This window comes from Dipodomys spectabilis, unplaced genomic scaffold (genome assembly GCF_019054845.1).
Source record: "Dipodomys spectabilis isolate Male_0828 unplaced genomic scaffold, ASM1905484v1 ptg000069l, whole genome shotgun sequence".
Classification (NCBI taxonomy): domain Eukaryota; kingdom Metazoa; phylum Chordata; class Mammalia; order Rodentia; family Heteromyidae; genus Dipodomys; species Dipodomys spectabilis.
The window spans coordinates 6,333,031-6,351,486 of record NW_024870746.1 but is presented as its reverse complement, the minus strand read 5'-3'; the positions used below and the strand labels follow the sequence as shown (position 1 = coordinate 6,351,486).

General features: G+C 50.0%; 1 protein-coding gene across 1 annotated transcript; it reads left to right on the top strand.

The window, feature by feature from the left end:
* The first annotated feature begins 295 nt into the window (after positions 1-295).
* Dcst1 (DC-STAMP domain containing 1) lies at positions 296-18,170 on the top strand. The gene is made up of 16 exons (XM_042681997.1): positions 296-359; positions 604-729; positions 811-885; positions 5,142-5,270; positions 5,592-5,731; positions 6,699-6,915; positions 7,004-7,147; positions 8,232-8,353; positions 8,754-8,911; positions 11,777-11,876; positions 12,263-12,358; positions 12,479-12,605; positions 13,077-13,193; positions 14,655-14,797; positions 14,923-15,036; positions 17,919-18,170. The coding sequence occupies exons 1-16, from the start codon at positions 296-298 to the stop codon at positions 18,168-18,170; spliced, it is 2,124 nt and encodes a 707-aa protein (XP_042537931.1).
* Positions 18,171-18,456: the final 286 nt, after the last annotated feature.

The window sequence follows — 18,456 nt, the reverse complement described above, 5'->3', positions numbered from 1 at the left end:
CTGGGGACCTAATGCCTGGCTGTCTCCAGGAGATGTCCCTAGGTTCTGTAGCCCTGGAATTCCTCACCCTGTTCTAAGATTCCAGAGGGCCTGTACTGTGTATCTTGGAATCCTTACCTAGTTCTAAGGACCAGCGAGAGGACAGATCGCTTATCTTCCACCTTTGACTTCAGACTTGGGCTGTGAGTGAGGCAGAGGAGACAGTAGCCCCCTCCCTCCTCTCACCAGAATCTCACAGCCAAGGAAATCCTCCAGGCGACTTCTAGCACTCAAGAAGCTTCCTTGGGACAGACATATGGCTGTTACAAATCATCAGAATGGGAATGGAATAAGAAGGCCGAAGAAACTACCCCATACCAGTGAGCCCATCCCCAGAGACCCCGCCCTTCCCAGCATCCCCCAGCTTCCTTCCATCTGGTCTCTTCTTCAGCAATTCCCTCAGCCTTGCTCCCATGTTGGGGGTCCCTCTTCTCCAGTACTTCCCTTCAGCCCAGCCCTTTCCTCTTTTTTGCTTTATTTCCACTCCCCTTCTTCAGAGTCTCTGCCTAATGAGCCCCTTCCCAGCCAGAGGGGGTGCTGTGGCTGACCCATCCTATCTCTCAGTGGTACAGATGTTCTTGAGCTGGGGGCTGCCCATCTCCTGTAACCGGTTCCTGTGCCGCCATCCAGGCGAGTTCCCTGCCACAGCTTTCCTGCTGGGGGCAGGCACCGGGGGACTCCTGGCCATAGGCAAGTATGAAGCAGCAGGGCTAGGGCTGGGCCAGGGCTGGGCCCTATCAGTTGACCTTTGATTTTACCAGGTACCTTTAGGTCTCTTTCAGCTCCTGGTAAACCCCATAAACATCTATGAAGAGCAGAAGATGGTGGTTTTATACAGCTTGGTGGGTAAGTGTTGGGCAAGGCTGGGCCCCTTGAGGCCTGTGGAACACAACCTGTCCTAAGTGCTAAGGAGAGAGTGCCAATGGGCTAGCTTAATCCCGACCAAGCACTCTGTAGCTTCAACCTCCCCTTGAGCTTGGCCCCAACCTAGGAAAACACAGCCCTTGCCTTCAATAAGCCCCCTCAATCTGGTGAAGGATTTTTGCCCTGTTGCCCACATGCTCTAGTCCAAACCCTCCTACTCTGTGTAATTTCATCTCTTCTGTCCTCTCTGGCTTATTTCCTGTTCCTCCTGAGAAATTCAGTTCATTCATTTGTTGAGCACTTACTGAGTTGTGTAGCCATGAATAAGGTTGACAGGCACCAGCTTTGTTGGAGTTTATACTAAAGAGAATTAGACATGAGGACTAGAGGTATGGCTCAATAAGTAGAGTGCCTGCCCTGCAAGCTCCAAGCCCTGAGTACTAGTGGAATTTATTATTTATTTAGTTATTTTTGGTCGGTTGCAGGTCTTGAACTCTGGGCCTGGGCACTGTCCCTGAGCTCTTCAGCCCAAGCCACAGCACCACTTCCAGCTTTCTGGTAGTTAATTGGAGATAAGAGTCTTATAGACATTCTTGCCAGGCTGGCTTTGAACTACAATTCTCAGATCTCAGCCTCCTGAGTAGATGGCGATACAGGTATAAGTCACTAGCGCCTAGTTAAATGAGCCTTTCTGATGGTGGCAAGTGGTATGAAAAAGGTTAAAGAAGGAGATGTGAGAGAAGGGCTGAAGAGCAACCCTACCTTGAGCAGCTAGAGAAGACTTCTCAGGAAATGTGACATTTGTATAGAGACCTTTGTATAAGAACAGAAAACCCTCCTACAAAAAGTTCATATCTCACATTTAAAAAAGTTTCAAAGCAAGATGTTTTTGGAGTTTGAATAATTCAACAGCTCAATAACTCCATCTCAAAATCCAGGGTCCTTTGGTCTCCTCTCTGTGTCATCTTCAACCTGTCCATCACTTCCATTTAGATCACGAAATGGCTGTAGTAACTCCAGGCATCACATCTTCATAGAATGCCAAAGATCAGAAAAGAATGAACAATCCCTCTTTTTCTTTGGGTCCGGTCGTGGGGTCTGAACTCTGGGCCTGGGCGCTGTCCCTCAGCTCTTCAGCTCAAGGCTAGCGCTCTACCACTTGAGCCACAGCGCCACTTCCGGCTTTTTTCTTATGTGGTGCTGAGGAATTGAACCCAGGGCCTCATGCATGCAGGGCAAGCGCTCTACCACTGAGCCACCTTCCCAGCCCCTGAACAATCCCTTTTTAGAAACCAGAAGTTCACTCTAATCTTCCCAGTAAAATTGTGGAATGTCAATCCATCCACATTATTTCAATCTTACTTCTCTTCAAATGTCTTCCCTCCTTAATGCCCTAGCACAGGCCCATCCCCTGCATGAGGTCATGCAGTAGAAATGGGGGCTTGGCCTGCTCTTTCTCCTTTTTTCTCTATTTCCTTCCCTTTGTGGTTTTCCTTGTGTCAGAATAATAAGAGGAAAAGGAACACAAGTTTGAAGTCGCCAAAGCTGGTATAATTCCATTGCCTGTGCCTTCTGGGTGGTAGTCGCTCACACCCTGGCTATCTTATGATCTTATGATCTCTTTGGAAGCTGTGTGGACCTCAGCAGTTCTGGGTTTCTTGCAGACAGCATTTCTACTTGGCTGACTGCCCAAGAAGCCCCTTTAGCTCTTGCAAGCCATTTGTCCTTTGGGATCCCTCTGCCAGCAGGCTGCCCTCATAGGTGGAGGACCTCACTGCTAGCCTCGCCTGTTTGCTGCCTCCCAGAGCATCCTCTGGTTCCAGAGGAGCCTGCCGAACTGTGAAAGCAGAGCATGTTGCGGTGGACCTCTCCCCTGCCCTGGGGAGAAGCAGGCTCCCATTCTCCCCACCTGATGAGTGCCCCCCTCCCTTGTTCTGGGCAGGCCCTCCAGTGGCCAGTGAAGCTCTGCAACTGGGCAGGCACCCAGCCCAGGAGGTGTGAGGCAGCTTCCCTTTCCTGCAGCAGAGGCCCTGGAGGGTCTTGGACTCCTGACACGCCTTGCTAGGCAAATGACACCCATTTCTGCTCAGACTGTCCTCCTGTGCCTGCCTGTGCCAACTGCTTCTCCCCCCACTTCCAGAAAATGCACATTTAGGGGGTCTATTTTTATTTACTTTTCATATACATGTTTATTTAGTGGTGCTGGATGTTTGTGCTGGTGATGCACACACTCTAAGCTGCTTCTTCCCCCCACCCCTGCAACCCTGCACACATGCACTCGCATTCTCTCTCTCTCTCTCTTTCTCTCTCTCTCTCTCTCATGGGGCACTGTCTCCAAGCTCTTATGTTCAAGGCTCGCTCTCTACCACTTTGAGCCACAGCTCTACATCTGTGGCTAAATAAAGTGAGTCTCACGGACTTTTCTGCCTGGGCTGGCTTTGAACACAATCCTCAGAGCTCAGCCCTCCTGAGTATCTAGGATTACATGCCTGAGTCACTAGTGCCTGGCTAACCCTGCTTTCTATATAAATTGCATGGGTAGAGGAGTAGCACTAGTTTTGCTCTGTTGGGAACCTGAAGAAGATATCTAAAACTCCTTCTTGCTCTCCTTTGAGCTTACTGCAGCTATTTGTCAACTATTGTCTGAGCTAGAGTCTTTGGCCAAAAGGCCAAGACCATCAAATAAGTATCTTTCAACGTCCTGTAATGCCATGATTGGTTTAGACAAATCCAGACATTCCCCCTACCCCCCAGGGGAGCCAGGGCAGGGCCAGGCTATTGCCCTTGAACAAAACTCAAGTTGTTTTAGCAACAGAAGACAGGGGAAGAAAAGAAAATAAGAAAAAAAAAAAACCCTGAGGGGTGGCACCCAACTGGGCTTGCCACAAACCTGTATGATTAGGTGGAGCTAGCCATGTGAAGGACAGGGCTGGAGGGCTACGGGCGCCTTCATAGCGAGCCCTAAGAACTGAAGGCAGGAATGAGTGTGGCACGTTTAAGGAGCAGCAGCCAGGTCACTGTGGGGGCATGCGGTGGGAGAAAAACTGAGTCACATGAGCTCACTTCAGGGGGCTGGGCAGGGGCTGGATCACCAACATCTATTCTGTCTACTAAGTATAGTAGAAAAGTACTGAGTGGTTTACTCAGGGAAGGATCATGACCTGATATGATAAATACAGCAGTCAGAGAGGAAGTAGGGAGATTAGTGAGAAGAAAGGAGTGAGGGTATAGCTCAGGGGCAGAGTGCTAGCCTCTTGCACTAGTGCAAGGCCCTGAGTTTGGTCCCTACCAACTACCACCAAAGGATCTAGACTCTGAGGGAGATGATGGGGACTTAGGAGGACAGTGGATACAGAGGGAAGGATAAAGATCTGGGATTTTTTGCTTTGGCATTCATTAGGTAAACACTCCATCCACGCAAGAATCTTCTCATTTCCCTGGCTAATTCTCACTGTTCCTTTGGCCTGGACTGCCATCTGTGCCTCCTAACAACACTTACTCATCTCCCAGGCTCAGCTGACACATCATCTCCTTTGTCCAGCCTTCCCAGCCCCACCCCTCCCTGCAGAAATACCCCCGCCCTCCTTGGCTCTCAGCTCTCCCCAGAAGCACCTCCCTGCAGCCCTGAGCACATCCCGTGGTAGTCATTTGTTTACTTGTCTGTCTCTCTCTCTGGATTATGAGCCTTGAGGAGCTCCTTGTCTCCTCGCAGAGACCACAGGGAGACTTGTGTGAAACTGCTGGAAGCTACCAGCAGTCCATGATTAAGGACTAATGAGAGGGAGGGGCCAGGCTGTAAGTGGTGTAGGTGTCAGCCCTGGAAATGTCAAGGTGGACTCTCACCATTCTTCTGGCTACTCTAAAACAGGCTCCAGTGCCTGTTTCCAGAATTTTTTTTTCTTTCGCCCACTCCTCTCACTCTGTCTCTAGAGTGAGCATGAATCTAGCATGGCTATGAGAAATATTGGCTTCCTTCCCTGACATATGACATGCCCACTCCTGTGTACACACGTCAAGCTATCTCTCTGTGCCCTTCCAGAAACTGCACCTTGAATGGCTGTTGAATGAATGTGTGCGTGAGTGAATGAATGAATGAGTGTCCTATCTAAGTCAGTGTCAATGGGGAATGGGGGGAGGAGGGTGGTGGATTCTAACGGGGCTGGGCAGGTAAGGGCTCTGGTGAACACGAGGAGCAGCCTTTTCACTTTGCTTCCCCACGTTGTGGGGTCTGTTGGCAGGTTTGGGGGCTATAGGTTGGGGGACGTCCCCTCACATTCGCTGTGCCAGTATCCTCTCGATGCCCAAGATGCTGGGCAGAGAGGGCAGGTTGTTTGTCATGGGATACGCTTTGGCTGCCATCTATGCAGGTAAGTGTGTGTCCCTGAGTGCCAGTTGGTGACTGGAAGTAGTGACCCTGGGTGGGGGTGGAGGAACCATCGATGGGGGCTCAGCGTGAATCTCATCCTGAGCTTCTCAACCTTCCTATGAACTATTCATGCTCTTTGGGCCTGCTTGGTTTAAACAGGAGAAAAGTCAAAGGTTGAATGAGAAGATCTCTTAACAGGCTTACTCAGTTCCATCACAAGGTAGCTCTGAAAGGTGGTCTGCAGGCAAAGGAGAAGCGAGGGGGTAAGTTTGAGAAGGCCCTGACCCTACAGGAAGGTAACACACTGGGCCTCTTCCTGCAGGGCCAGCAGCCAATCTTCGGCACAACCTCAACGAAGTGATAGCATCACTGGGCTGCACTGTGGAGCTGCAGATCAACAACACCCGTGAGGCCTGGCGCGTCTCCACAGCCCCCTTGCGGGCAGTGTTCAAGGATCTGCTGGTCAGTACCTGTGCAAGCAGGGCCTATGGGCCCCTCCAGGGCTGAGTTAATTTGAACAGGGAGCTGTGACCCTGGATTTACAACTTCCCGATGGGGATACTCCTGGATTTGTTTTTGGTGGGGGACGGGAGGGGGGGTAGAGCTGTCTCCAAATATTGCAGAATAGACCCTAATCCTGGGGCATTAAATGCCTGCAGAGTAGCTCCATTTCATTGGGACATACATGCCCCCATTTCCAAATACCAGAATGTGTGGGGCACTGAACTAGAATATTAGGAAATTGGGGACATGGGCCTTTGAAGGAGTTGGAATTGTTTATGGGAGGACTGGAAACTGGGGAGTTGGGACAAATAGAGAAATAGGGAGAAATAGAAATTTGGAGATGGACTCTGAGGGGTTTAGAAGTCAGGGACATTCAGATGGCATAATGATCTGAGAAATTAGTTCCAAAGACCTGAGAACCACTCACCCTTAAGGATCTGGGAGGGAAGGCCTGAGGAAAAGCTGAGGCCTGGGAGATAAGAGGCACAGCTGGGGAGAGGTAAGGCCTCCCAGTACTCTGAACAGAGGGGAATCTGAAGGGAGAGGCTGTGCCTCAGGCTTGGCTCCCTGTCAGCTTGGGGTAAGAGTTCAGAGCTTGGCATGGATAGAGATAGGTTGAGGAGAGCCAGCACTGGTAGCTCACGCCTGTAATCTTAGCTACTGAGGAGGCTGAGATCTAAGGTCAAAGTTCTAAGCCAGTCCAGGCAGAAAGTCTGTGAGACTCTTATTTCCAATTAACCAGAAAAAAAAAAAAAGTGGAACTGTGCGTGATACAGTGCCATGGTTTGCCTTGAGCAAAATAGACTGAGAGTACAAGGCCAAGTTCAAGCCCCACTACCAGCCCTCAGCACTATATATATTCGGGGTGCAGCAGACACTCTGATCTCTATTCCTCCTTTTTTCCCCTCCCTTACTCCAACTCCAGAGTAGCAAAGAATCACTGAAAAGACAGACTCAGAACATCTCTGCTTCCTTTGAAGAGCTGGATGCTCAAGTGAAAAGTGAGGCTGGCTACTCACTTAAAGACGGCATGGACTTAGACAAAGTGATGCAAGGCAAAGGGACCCGTGGGGCCCCCAAAATCAGAGTACCCTTGTCAACACAGAAGATGTACGAGATGAAGACAAAGATGCGTTGCTCCTGTGAGGGGTCCTGCCTAGGGGGGTAGAGCGGGGCTGGGCTCGAAGTACAGGCATGAGCTCCTAAGACACTCCTTGCTTCTTTCCCTAGATGTAGTGAATCAAGGCATACATAGTTGTCGCCGCTGGTTTGACCAAAAACATAACGAATGCATGAAACACATCTGGGTCCCAATCCTCAACCACCTGGTCTGCCTGCCGATGAAGTTCAAGTTCTTCTGTAGCATTGCCAAGGGTCCGCACAGTGGAAGGAGGACAGGGAGTACCAGGGCTGAGTCTTTGGGGACCACATATTTGGGAGGCAGGAAAGCAGTCAAGTGGGGGAAAGTATAGATTCTCTGGGCATCCTCTGAGCCCACTCACCCTACCAACCATTTTGTCCCCTAATGAGTTATAGCTTAACTCTGGGCTTCATCTCTTCATTGGAAAGATGATGGGCATAATAATCATCATCAGCTCTTTAGGATGTTTTTCCCTTCTGTGCCAGTCCTGGGGCTTGAACTCAGGGCCTAGGTGCTATCTCTTAGCCTTTTTCACTCAAGACTGATGCTCTACCACTTGAGGAACCAACTCTCTACTTCTAGCTTTGTGGTAGCTAATTTGGGATAAAAGTCTCATAGACTTTCCTGCCTGTGCTGGATTGAACCAGGATCCTCAGATGTCAGTCTTCTAAGTAGGTAGGATTGCAAGAGAGAGCCATGGGGGCTTAGTGGCCCCGCTAGGGATTTCGAGGCTTCAAGGGGCACTGCATTTGAAGCAGATTCCAGAGCAGGCACTCAGAAGAGCTGCTCTATAAATACTGGCTATCATTTTTGCTATTTGCTGCTGTTTGGGACAGGTGAAAACAATGAGGGTGAGGAATCCGAGCCTTGTTTCTGGGGAGAGGAATCTAAGGACAATGGAGAGGAAAAAAGAAAGGTAGAAAGTCATAGACAGAGAAACGAAAAGCATGGAGGAAGGCCAGGCTCAGATCTCAGGAGGCTGAGATCTAAGTATCATGGTTCAAAGCCAGCTGGAGCAGGAAAATCTGGGAGACTCTTATCTCCAATTAACAAGCAAAAATCCAGAAGTAGAACTGTGACTCAAGCAGTAGAGCACTAGCTTTGAGTTTAAAAGCTCAGGAACAATGCCTAGACCCTGAGTTCAAGCCCCAGAACCAACACACACACACACACACACACACACACACACACACACACACACACACACACACACACACGGTGAAGAGGCTCACAGGACAGCAGGCAAGCCAGCCAGGTCGAGGCTTGCGGACCAGAAAGGATAGGTCCTGATCCTGACCTAGCCCTACTCTTCACTAGTGATGGAAGTTTGGTGCCGCAATCGCATCCCTGTGGAAGGCAACTTTGGGCAGACCTACGACACCCTCAACCAGTCTATCCATGGTCTAGATGGGGAATTTTCAGCTAATATTGACATAAAGGTAGGAGTCAGGAGTATGAGTGGGTGAGTTGTGGGTTGATAGGGAATGGGAGGAGGCGTTAGGGAATGAAGCAGAAGGAAGAACAAATAAGAGGCTCAGGAAGAGGTAACCTGAGGGAGGGAGACAGCCGGAGAATGGTATTCGTGTCAGGACAATGTATGGAGAGAGATTGTACCTAGCCTGTGATATGCACACAGCTGGCTTAGGGATAGAATGGCCAGCCAAGAATGAGATGGTGCCAGGGAACTGTCACAGAGGGTGACAAGCAGGTGAAGTGATCATTCCTGAGGTCCTGGGAGGCTCCTGGGGTATGAATGGGGCTCCAAGTATCACACAAAAAAGGCTGCTGCTAGGTCTGGCCAATGGCAGCAGACTGAGTCTACCCATGTGCCCTCCCCAGGAAGAGAAGCAGACTGGGTTGGTAGGCCTCAACATAAGCTGGGAGCACGTGAGCACTGAGGTGCGAGACTACGTGGAACGGCAGGAGGCCCATCTGGAGTGGGCACTCGCATTGATACAAGTGCTGCTGTCCTGTACCTTCCTCATAGTCCTCCATGGGTGAGTGATGGACCCCCACCCCCACCCACTGTCCCTTCTGCTGCCCAGGATGGGACCCCTGGCCTAAAGGGAGGCTTTAAGGATGGAAATACCCAACCCAACCCCAGCTCTGAATCTGTCCAGTCTTTGCCTTTATATCAAGCTGGATTGGCTGTTTACACGAAATTAAAGAACAGGTGAACATTTTCAAAGAAGAAATGTTATCCATGTTCCCACCATCTTAAAAGGGCAAGTGTCTTCATTCATCTACCTCCTTTCAGCCTTTATTCCTAACTGACTTTTTTTTTTACCTTTAGCTTTGACTTTTTTTTTTCTTGCCCTTCATATTCCTCTTGGCTCTGACTCTGTGCCATTTTTATGGTCCAATTTTGCTTTCATTCTCCCTCACCTGCTGCGTTGGCAGCAACGTTCTGCTCATTTAGAACAAAGTCCTCAACCCCACCCAGCCTGATGTCCAGCTGAGCTGTCCTGGGCCTCTTTCTGCTCTCTGCCCTGGGCCTCGCCCACTCTCATTCTGGACCCTGTGTTTCCCATCTCCACCTCAGATGTCTGAGATGGGGGGCTGGGAAGGTGGCTCAGTGGTAAAGTGCTTGCCTTGCATGCATGAGGCCCTAGGTTCCATTCCTCAGCACCACATAAGCAGAAAAAGCCGGAAGTGGTGCTGTGGCTCAAGTGGTAGAACACTTCCCTTGAGCTTAAGAACGAACAGCGCCCAGGCCCAAAGTTCAGGCCCCACGACTGACCAAAAAAAAAAAAGTCTGACATAGGCAGGGGCTGAGCAAGGGTACCTATAGAGGCCCTTGCTGTATGCCTCTGTCCATAGGGCTAGGGTGACTGAAAGTTAGTGGTTATAGGTGTACCCAGGGCCTCATGAGACAACAAAGATGGATGAGCCATCTTCCTGCCCTCAAGATGCTGTTGGTCTAGTTGTTGTGGTGAGAGACAATTAAAAGACAGAGATGATCCAAAGGCCATACAATGCGCTGGGGCCAGGCACCAGTGGCTCACGCCTGTCATCCTAGCTACTCAGGAGGCTAAGAGCTGAGGATCATGGTTCAAAGCCAGCCCAGCAGGAAAGTCCCTGAGACTCTTATCTCCAACTGCAAGTGGTGCTGTAGCTCAAATGGTAGAGCGCTCGCCTTGAGCTGAAGAGCGCAGGGACTGCTCCAAGGCCCAGAGTTCAAGCTCCATGACAAAAAAAAAAAAAAAAGGCTGAGGATCCAAACAAGGCATGGGAGATGAGTAGGTAGCTCTGGAATGGCCATAACTGGGCTCCAGAAGACTTCAAGTGGAGAACCATGGTTGAGGAAAGGAAGGTAGTATCTTGAGGAAAGGTCTTGGTATCTGTCAGTGTACAGGGGCAGCAGCTGGGCTGGATGACTGAGACAAAAGGGCATGATCAAAGGAGTCTGAAGAATCGTCTAATAAAGCCCTAAACTGAGAACGGCTATGAGATGAGGTGGGCAAGCTGAAAGGAGGGATGTGAGGCCAGGTCATAGGTTAAGGAGCCTGGTTGGGATGGGGCAGAGCAGGAAGATGACCTGAGGCGGAGGGAGGAGCAGCAGGTTTCAGAGCCAGGTTGGGGAGGGAAGGAAGCAGGCACAGAGTAAAACGTCACTTCCAGGCTTTCAACCTGGATGAGATCACTCACTAAGGGGAAAGGAGAGGTGGGAGGGCAGGCTCCAGAACAGGAAGTCCACATAACCCTAACCCCATGATAGGTCTCTCCACAAGGGGGCGCTCCCAGCCTATCTTTATATTTGTAGTTCTTTTTCTTTTTTGGGGGAGTGGGGGGTGGGGGTTACCCTTGGGAGATGAGGACCAAACTCAGGACCTTGCACTTGCCAGGCAAGCATTTTTCCACTGAGTTGAATCTCCAACCCTGAATTTAGTTATTTCTATCTCACAGGCAAAAATGTGGATTTCTTTTTTAAACAGGGCCCCAGAAGTGATGGCTTTAGAACTTCTGTTTCACACTTTACCGAGTTTATTTCATATACTTTTTACAGTTTTCAACACATTTCAAACAATTAACTGGTGTTTTTTATTTTTCCCTTTAGGCAACAAACATGAGATTTGGGGAGAGAAATGGAGGCTAGAATAGACACACATAGCCTCACTGTGAAGGGAGATGGTGAATTGGGATGAGTTTTGCTTGAGGCAACCTCTGAAGAGGTGTGTCAAAGGCAAAAGAAGCCAGAGCTTGAGAGGAGGCTGTGGGTGTCGAAGGGAACTGGATGGTTCCTGAAAAATGTGAGGGCCTACCTCTGAGCCTCTGCTCCATGTTTGCTCTGCATAATACATGCACATAGGCAACATATAGCACATCTCACTTCCCCCCAAGACTGGCCACACCCTTCTCTGAGCCCCCTCATCTCTGTTGGGTCTCAGCAGTCACATAGCTGGAAGGCCACTGCTATACAATTGGAAGGAAGGGGTATAGCCTGCTTCCTCTGTCATCACTACCATATACCCCAGCTTCAGGCAGAGGGGCCTCAGTAAATACCTGTTGGCCAGCCGAGCGCTGGTGGCTCACGCCTGTAATCCTAGCTACTCAGGAGGCTGAGATCTGAGGATCGAGGTTCAAAGCAAGCCCGGGCAGGAGAGACCGTGAGACTCCTATCTCCAATAAACCACCAGAAAACCAGAAGTGGCGCTGTAGCTCAAGTGGTAGAGCGCTCGCCTTGAGCTGAAGAGCTGAGGGACAGTGCCCAGGCCCACAGTTCAAGCCCCACAACCGACCAAAAAAAAAAAAAAAACCTGTTGGCCACCTGAATGAATGTGCCTCAAGGAAGCCTGCAGTTGGGGATGGGTGAGGAGATCCTGTATCAGGAGACTGAGACATGGCTATCTAACTGTCCACAGGTCCTTCTCTTACATAGACAGCTATAACCAGGACATCCGCTTTGACAACATCTATATCAGCACCTACTTCTATCAGATTGATGAGCGCAGGAAGAAGCTGGTACGTGGGCTCTGCCCTGTACAAGGATGCCTCACTGACTCTGTTGTCTGTGGGCTTGACACTCCAGGAGACCAGAGGGGAAAAGGGTACACAGAGGGCTCTGGGGTTCGTGTGTGTGTGTGTGTGTGTGTGTGTGCGCGCGCGCGCCAATACTCAGCTTGAATTCAGGGCCTGGGCACTGGTCCCTTAGCTCTTTTGCTCAAGGCTGATGTTCTACCATTTGGGCCACAGCTCCCCCTTATGATTTTTGCTGCTGAATGGACTTTCCTGCCTGAGCTGGCTTTGAACCATGATCCTCAGATCTCAGCTTCCTGAGTAACTAGGATTACAGGCATGAGTCATGGGCACCTGGCTGAGGTTCTTAACCAGGGGATGTTTATTTCCAGGGAAAACGGACTCTGCTGCCACTGCGCAAGGCGGAGAAGCTGACTGTCATCTTTCCCTGCAAGCCCACCATCCAGGCCTCAGAAATGAAAAACTTGGTGAGGCTGGTGTGGGGATCAGGCCTCTTGATGAAACCACAGACTTGAGGGTGGAGCGTATAGGGCTCCAGCAAAGGCAACCAGCCAAAAGACAGCCACCCTAGCCTATGCTTCTGGCAGGTGAGGGAGCTCCTGGAGACCCTGCCCATCCTACTGCTGTTGCTGCTGCTGTGTGCACTGGACAGGGCTCTCTACACGGTCTTTGACACCATCCGCCAGCATTCCTACCTGCAGTACTCCTTCCACAGTGAGCCATATCCCAGAGTCCTGCAACCCCCCATTTAGCCTTCTCCTGTGACCATCTCCTCCCTGTCCTCCCCAAGGTCAAATCTCAGCCCTGGAACCCAGAAGCTATTATTGGGGAGCTTCGATTATCCATTCACCCAGAAAAATGGGTCAAGTATTTCTTTTCTTCTTGCCAGTCCTGGCACTTGAACTCAGTGCCTGGGCACTGTCCTTGAGCTACTTTTGCTCAAGGCTAGCACTCTACCACTTGAGCCACAGCACCGCTTCCGGCTCTTTCTGTTTATGTGGTACTGAAGAATTGAACCCAGGCTACACGCATGCTAGGCAAGCACTCTACCACTGAGCCACCTTCCCAGACCTGGGTGAAGTATTTCTATGACCCCCTCCTTAACCTCCAGCCCCCATCCTTCCCCAGTTCTTAATTCTAACTTTTCTCTGATCCCTTACCCCCAACTTCCTATTCTGATCTTAGGCAATCATAAACTGGAGGTGAAGGTTGAGGGAAACTCTATGCTTGCCCGGCTTCTTCGGAAAACCATCGGAGCCCTGAATACCTCCTCAGATGTCCGGGTGGAAACAAACAACATGCGTGAGTGATACTGGAGATTGGATTTATGGAACTGGGGCTGGGGAGGCAGGTCAAAATGTTCCAAGGTGCTGGGCGCTGGTGGCTCACGCCTGTAATCCTAGCTACTGAGGAGGCTGAGATCTGAGGATTGCGGTTCAAAGCCAGCCCAGGCAGGAGAGACCGTGAGACTCCTATCTCCAATAAACCACCAGAAAACCGGAAGTGGCGCTGTAGCTCAAGTGGTAGAGTGCTCGCCTTGAGCTGAAGAGCTGAGGGACAGCGCCCAGGCCCAGAGTTCAAGCCCCACGGCCGACAAAAAAAAAAAAAAAAATGTTCCAAGGTAAAGAGTTAGGGAGTAGCCTGGTGTGGATGGCCCACATCTGTAATCATAGCTATTCATGAGGCTGAGCATTGACAGTCAAAGCCATGCTAGGCAGAGAAGTCCAAGAGACTCTTATCTCCAATTAGCCACCAAAATCAAAAACAACAAAGAAAAAAGCAGAGTGGAGGTGTGGTTCAAGTGGTAGAATGCCAGCTTTGAACGAAAATGCCAAGGAAAGCTTGAAGTTCTGAGTTCAAGCCCCAGTACAAGTAGACACACACACACACAATTCTGGCCTGGTTCTTGAGAGTGAGGAGATGGGGACTGAGACAGAGAAATCAGAGTAGGAACATGGTGGTGTGAGCAGAGAAGCCCAGCAATCTAAGCAGTGGTATCCAGTAGAACTTCTTCTCTTTTCTTTTCTTTCTTTCTTTTTTTTAAGTTGGTCATAGGGCCTTGAACTCTGGGCGCTGTCCCTGAGCTCTCCAGCTCAAGGCTAGCACTCTACCACTTGAGCCACAGTGCCACTTCCAACTTTTTCTGCTTATGTGGTGCTGAGGAATTGAACCCAGGGCTTCCTGTATGTAAGGCAAGCACTCTACTACTAAGCCACCTTCCCAGTCCCTTCTTTTTCTTTCTCCTTTCTTTCTTTTTTCTTTTTTTTTGTTGGTGGTGGTGGTGATGGTTGTAGGGCTTGAACTAAGACCTGGGCACTGTCTCTGAATCTTTTTTGCTCAAGACTAATGCTCTACCACTTTGAGCCATAGCTCTGTACTTCTGGTTTTCAAATGGTTAATTGGAGATAAAGAGTGTCTCAGACTTTCCTGCCTGGGCTGGCTTCAAACCTTGATCCTCAGATCTCAGTATCCTGAGTAGCTAGGATTACAAGCATGAGCCACCAGTACCTGGCTAGAACTTTCTTTATGATGGAAAAGTTCCAGATGTGTCCATACTGCATGCTGGGCCCAGTGGTTATAGTGCTGGCAGGGCAGCCTTCCCCCACAGGGTAAAGAGCAGGCAAGAAGAAGGGAATGAAACTCCCATTGTCTCCTATGGCCTCCTAGGCCCTACCTCCAACTCCTGTGGGGAGGTCAGCTCAAGGCTGTCCTGTCCCTCATCTTGTCTTGACCAGACCACTGACTGTTTTTCCCTTTCCCCAGCCTGCCTGCCCCAGCCCGTGTGCATGGATACCAAGGCCTACTGGAGGGCTATACAACCGACCGGCCTGCTAGCCTGTCTCTGCCTAGCCCAGGCTTATGGCTACCGGCTCCGGAGGGTCATTGCAGCCTTCTATTTCCCCAAGGTGTGTCATCCCAGACCGCTTCACCCCTACACACATACACAAACACACACACATACACACTCAGCTCCCTTCCAATCCCATCTTCCTGCTCAGCCACCATCACTGAAACCTTCCTTCCACTATAGAGAGAAAAGAAGCGGGTCTTGTTCTTTTACAATGAGCTCTTGAAGAAGAGAGCCGCGTTCACACAACTAAGGAGGGCTGCCATCCTGAGGCGGGCACACCAGCAAAAAGCTCCAGTAAGTCCAGGCCTGATGTGCCTGCCAGCTTTCAACTGGATCTGAGGACAGTGGGGGTGGGCACCTTCCATCAGTCTGCCCAGCACGTCCCAGTGTGCTCGTCCTACTGGAGCAGGGTGAGTCTGACAGGATGCTGGAGGTCAGGAATGTGGTTCTCTATGAACCTCAGGATTCACCCCAGCCTAAGACTCAGTAGACAGGAAACCCGCAGAAAAGGGAAACTAGATCTGGTTGAAGGAAAGCGAGAGGGATGAGGGAACCTAAGGAAAAGCCAGTTTCTGATGAAGGTGCTGCAGACCAGTTCAATGAAGTTTAGAGGAAGAGAAGGAAGCAGGTAGGCTATGGGCCAGGAGGCCTAAGGCATGTGCATTATGAAAACATCAAGGAGTCCAGAGACCCAGGTTTCAATCCACATACTCCCTCAAGTAATTCCTTCCCTCATTACTACAACTATGTGACCCTGAGCTATGGTGTGGTTTTTCTCTTTTGTAAAATATTGTAACTATTCCAGGTTGTAAAGATTAAGTGAATTTTATTCTAGCATAAGAATAAAGCTTATTGTCATTTTGTGTCCCTTGGGCAAGTATCTCTCCAAGCATCAGGTTTGTTTTATTTTTGTTTCTGTTTGTTTTTTTGTGAGAGTCCTGGGGCTTGAACTCAGGGCCTGAACATTGTCCTTGAGCTTTTGTGCCCAAGGCACAAAAATAAACACAAATTGAGCCACAGCACCATTTTCTGGCTTTTGGGTTAGTGAAGGCAGGAGTGTCACAGACTTTCCTGCCCAAGCTGGCTTTGAACTGTGATCCTCAGATCTCAGCCTCCTGAGTAGCTAGGCTTACAGGGGCATGCCATGTATACCAGCTTTATCAGTTCTTTTACCTGAAAAAGAGATGGTTAAAATCTGGCAACAGTGCTGGGAAGGTGGCTCAGTGGTAGAGCACTTACTTGCCTTGCATGCTTGAGGCCCTGGGTTCGATTCCTCAGCACCACATAAGAAAAAAGCCGGAATGGCGCTGTGGCTCAAGTGGTAGAGTGCTAGCCTTGAGCTGAAGAGCTGAGGGACAGTGCCCAGGCCCAGAGTTCAGACCCACGACCGGACCCAAAAACAAAAAAAAAACTGGAAACAATGGCTCATCCCTGTAATATCAGCTACTCTGGTGGTGGAGATTGGCAAACTCACAGTTTGAGGTCAGCCAGGCAAACCATTAGTAAGATCTCATCTCAACCAATAAGCCAGGTATAGTGGTGTGAGCCTGTGTGTGATCCAGCTGTATGAGAGGACTTAGGTAGGATCTTGGTCTGAGGCTGGCCACAACAAAGACCAAGACCTTACTAGAAAACACAACATCCTACCTGAAAAATAACTAAAGTAAAAAAAAATAAAATAAAAGTGACTTAAGTGGTAGAATGTCCATCTAGTAAGTTATAGGTCCTGTGTTCAAACCAAGTGAGTATTGCCGAAAGAGACCTAGAGACAGAGAAATAATGATAATAATATCTTCTGTATATGGCTGTGTGTGTGTGTTCACAGAGCTAGGGAAGGAACCCCAAGGCCTCACACAAAGTGTAAGCTCTGATACTAGCTATACCCAGCCCATACGGTTTTTTCTTTTAAATTTGAGATAACATATCTATAATCTCTTAGTACAAGACCCAACATTATAAACAGAACTATGAATAAGAGCTTTTTTTTTTCTTTTGTCAGTTGTGGGTCCTGAACTTGGAGCCTAGGTGCTATCCTGGAGCTCTTTTGCTCAAGGCTGGCACTTAGAGCCACAGTACCACTTCCAGTCTTCTGGTGGTTAATTGAAGATAAGAGGCTCATAGACTTTCCTGCCTGGGCTGGCTTTGAACAGTAATCCTCAGATCTCAGCCTACTGAGATGCTAGAGTTATAGGTGTGAACTGCCTGTGCCCTGCTCAGCTATTCTTATTTAATTGGCCCTAACAAAGTTCATAAAAGTGAGACTGACTTTGCTTGACTTTTTTCTCCAGTGCCTAGGCCTTCCCAGCCTCTATGACACATGAGACAGAAAAAAATGTCTAATAAAAAAAAAAAAGAACATACTGAGATTCCTTGACCAGTCCTGAAGTAAATGGGACTTAATGGGCAGATAGAAGTGGGAGGAACATGTATTCTAGGCCAAGGAAACAATGTATAAAGATTCAAGAGTCCAAAGGGAATCCCAAGTACCCAACGCTGGCAAAGGAGAAATAAGCACAAAAGAGTCAGTATTAGAGAGGTGCAGCAGAGCTAGAAAGGGACAGATTACAGAAGGCTCCGAAGGCCAAGCCCAAATGTCCTTTTGTCTGGCAGGCAGCTGGGCCCTGGGAATTTCTGGAGCAAAGAATGATCTGATTTGGTGGCTTGTGAAGGATTCCTGGCAATGGAGGGAGGGTGGGGTTGGGGGCGGGGCGTATTGATAACAAGGTTTGTAGTTTGGAATCAGCCCTCAGATCTGCTCTGGTTTGACCTAAGATTAGAAAGTCACACCATCTCTCTGAACTACACATTTCTCATCTGTAAAGTGGGGATGACCAGTCCTTCTATTTTCTCTACTCATCTGTAGGCCTTGACATGTGGACCAAATAAGATGATTTAAAGGCGCAATGATAGCTACTGCTACTGTATTTCCCAGCCTCCTGCCATTCCATCAGAGTTGGAGAGGGAGGCTCTCTAGGGCCTCTTTCCAAAGTACCCTCGCCCTCTAGGACTCTCCTGGGCTCAACCCAGCCTTCTCCAACAAGTAGGCAGTGTCAGGCCTTGGTGACTTCAGACAGTAAGGGCTGCCCAAGTGCCCCAGGCAAAAATCCCCCTTTTCCCTTTGGTTTCCCATCGGGTACTAAATCCCTCCACTCTTCACCGCCCTCCCTTCTCCACAGCGCCACCACCTGGTAGACGCCCTGCACCGCCGCTGCCCACTCCTGCGCGGCTGGCTGTGCCGCCGCTGCGTGGTGTGCCAGGAACCCGAGACCTCTGAGTCCTACGTGTGCCCGACGCTGGACTGCGAGACCGTGTACTGCCTGTCCTGCTGGGATGACATGCGGCAGCGGTGCCCGGTCTGCACGCCCCGTGAGGAGCTTTCCTCCTCCGCCTTCAATGACAGCAACGATGATGCTAACTACGCGGAGTGAAGGCTTGCGGCTCGCTTTCCCGCCCACCTTTCCGGTTAATAAAACGCCTGGCACGTTCCCGCTGTCTGCGCTTGGCGAGGGTCGGGGACGGGTTGAGCCGGGCGCCGTCTAGCAGGCAGTGGGTCCCAGCCACCCAGGTCCCAGCCAGGGATCTGACCAAAGCCTGGGTGGAGGGAAGGGAAGGCGTGACAACCAAGCCAGTCCGACAGGGTTTGCCGCAGTGTTTCGGGAAAGTGGCTTAGGCCGGGAAGCGGGGGCGGAGCCGGTGCTAGGGGCCCCCGGCAGC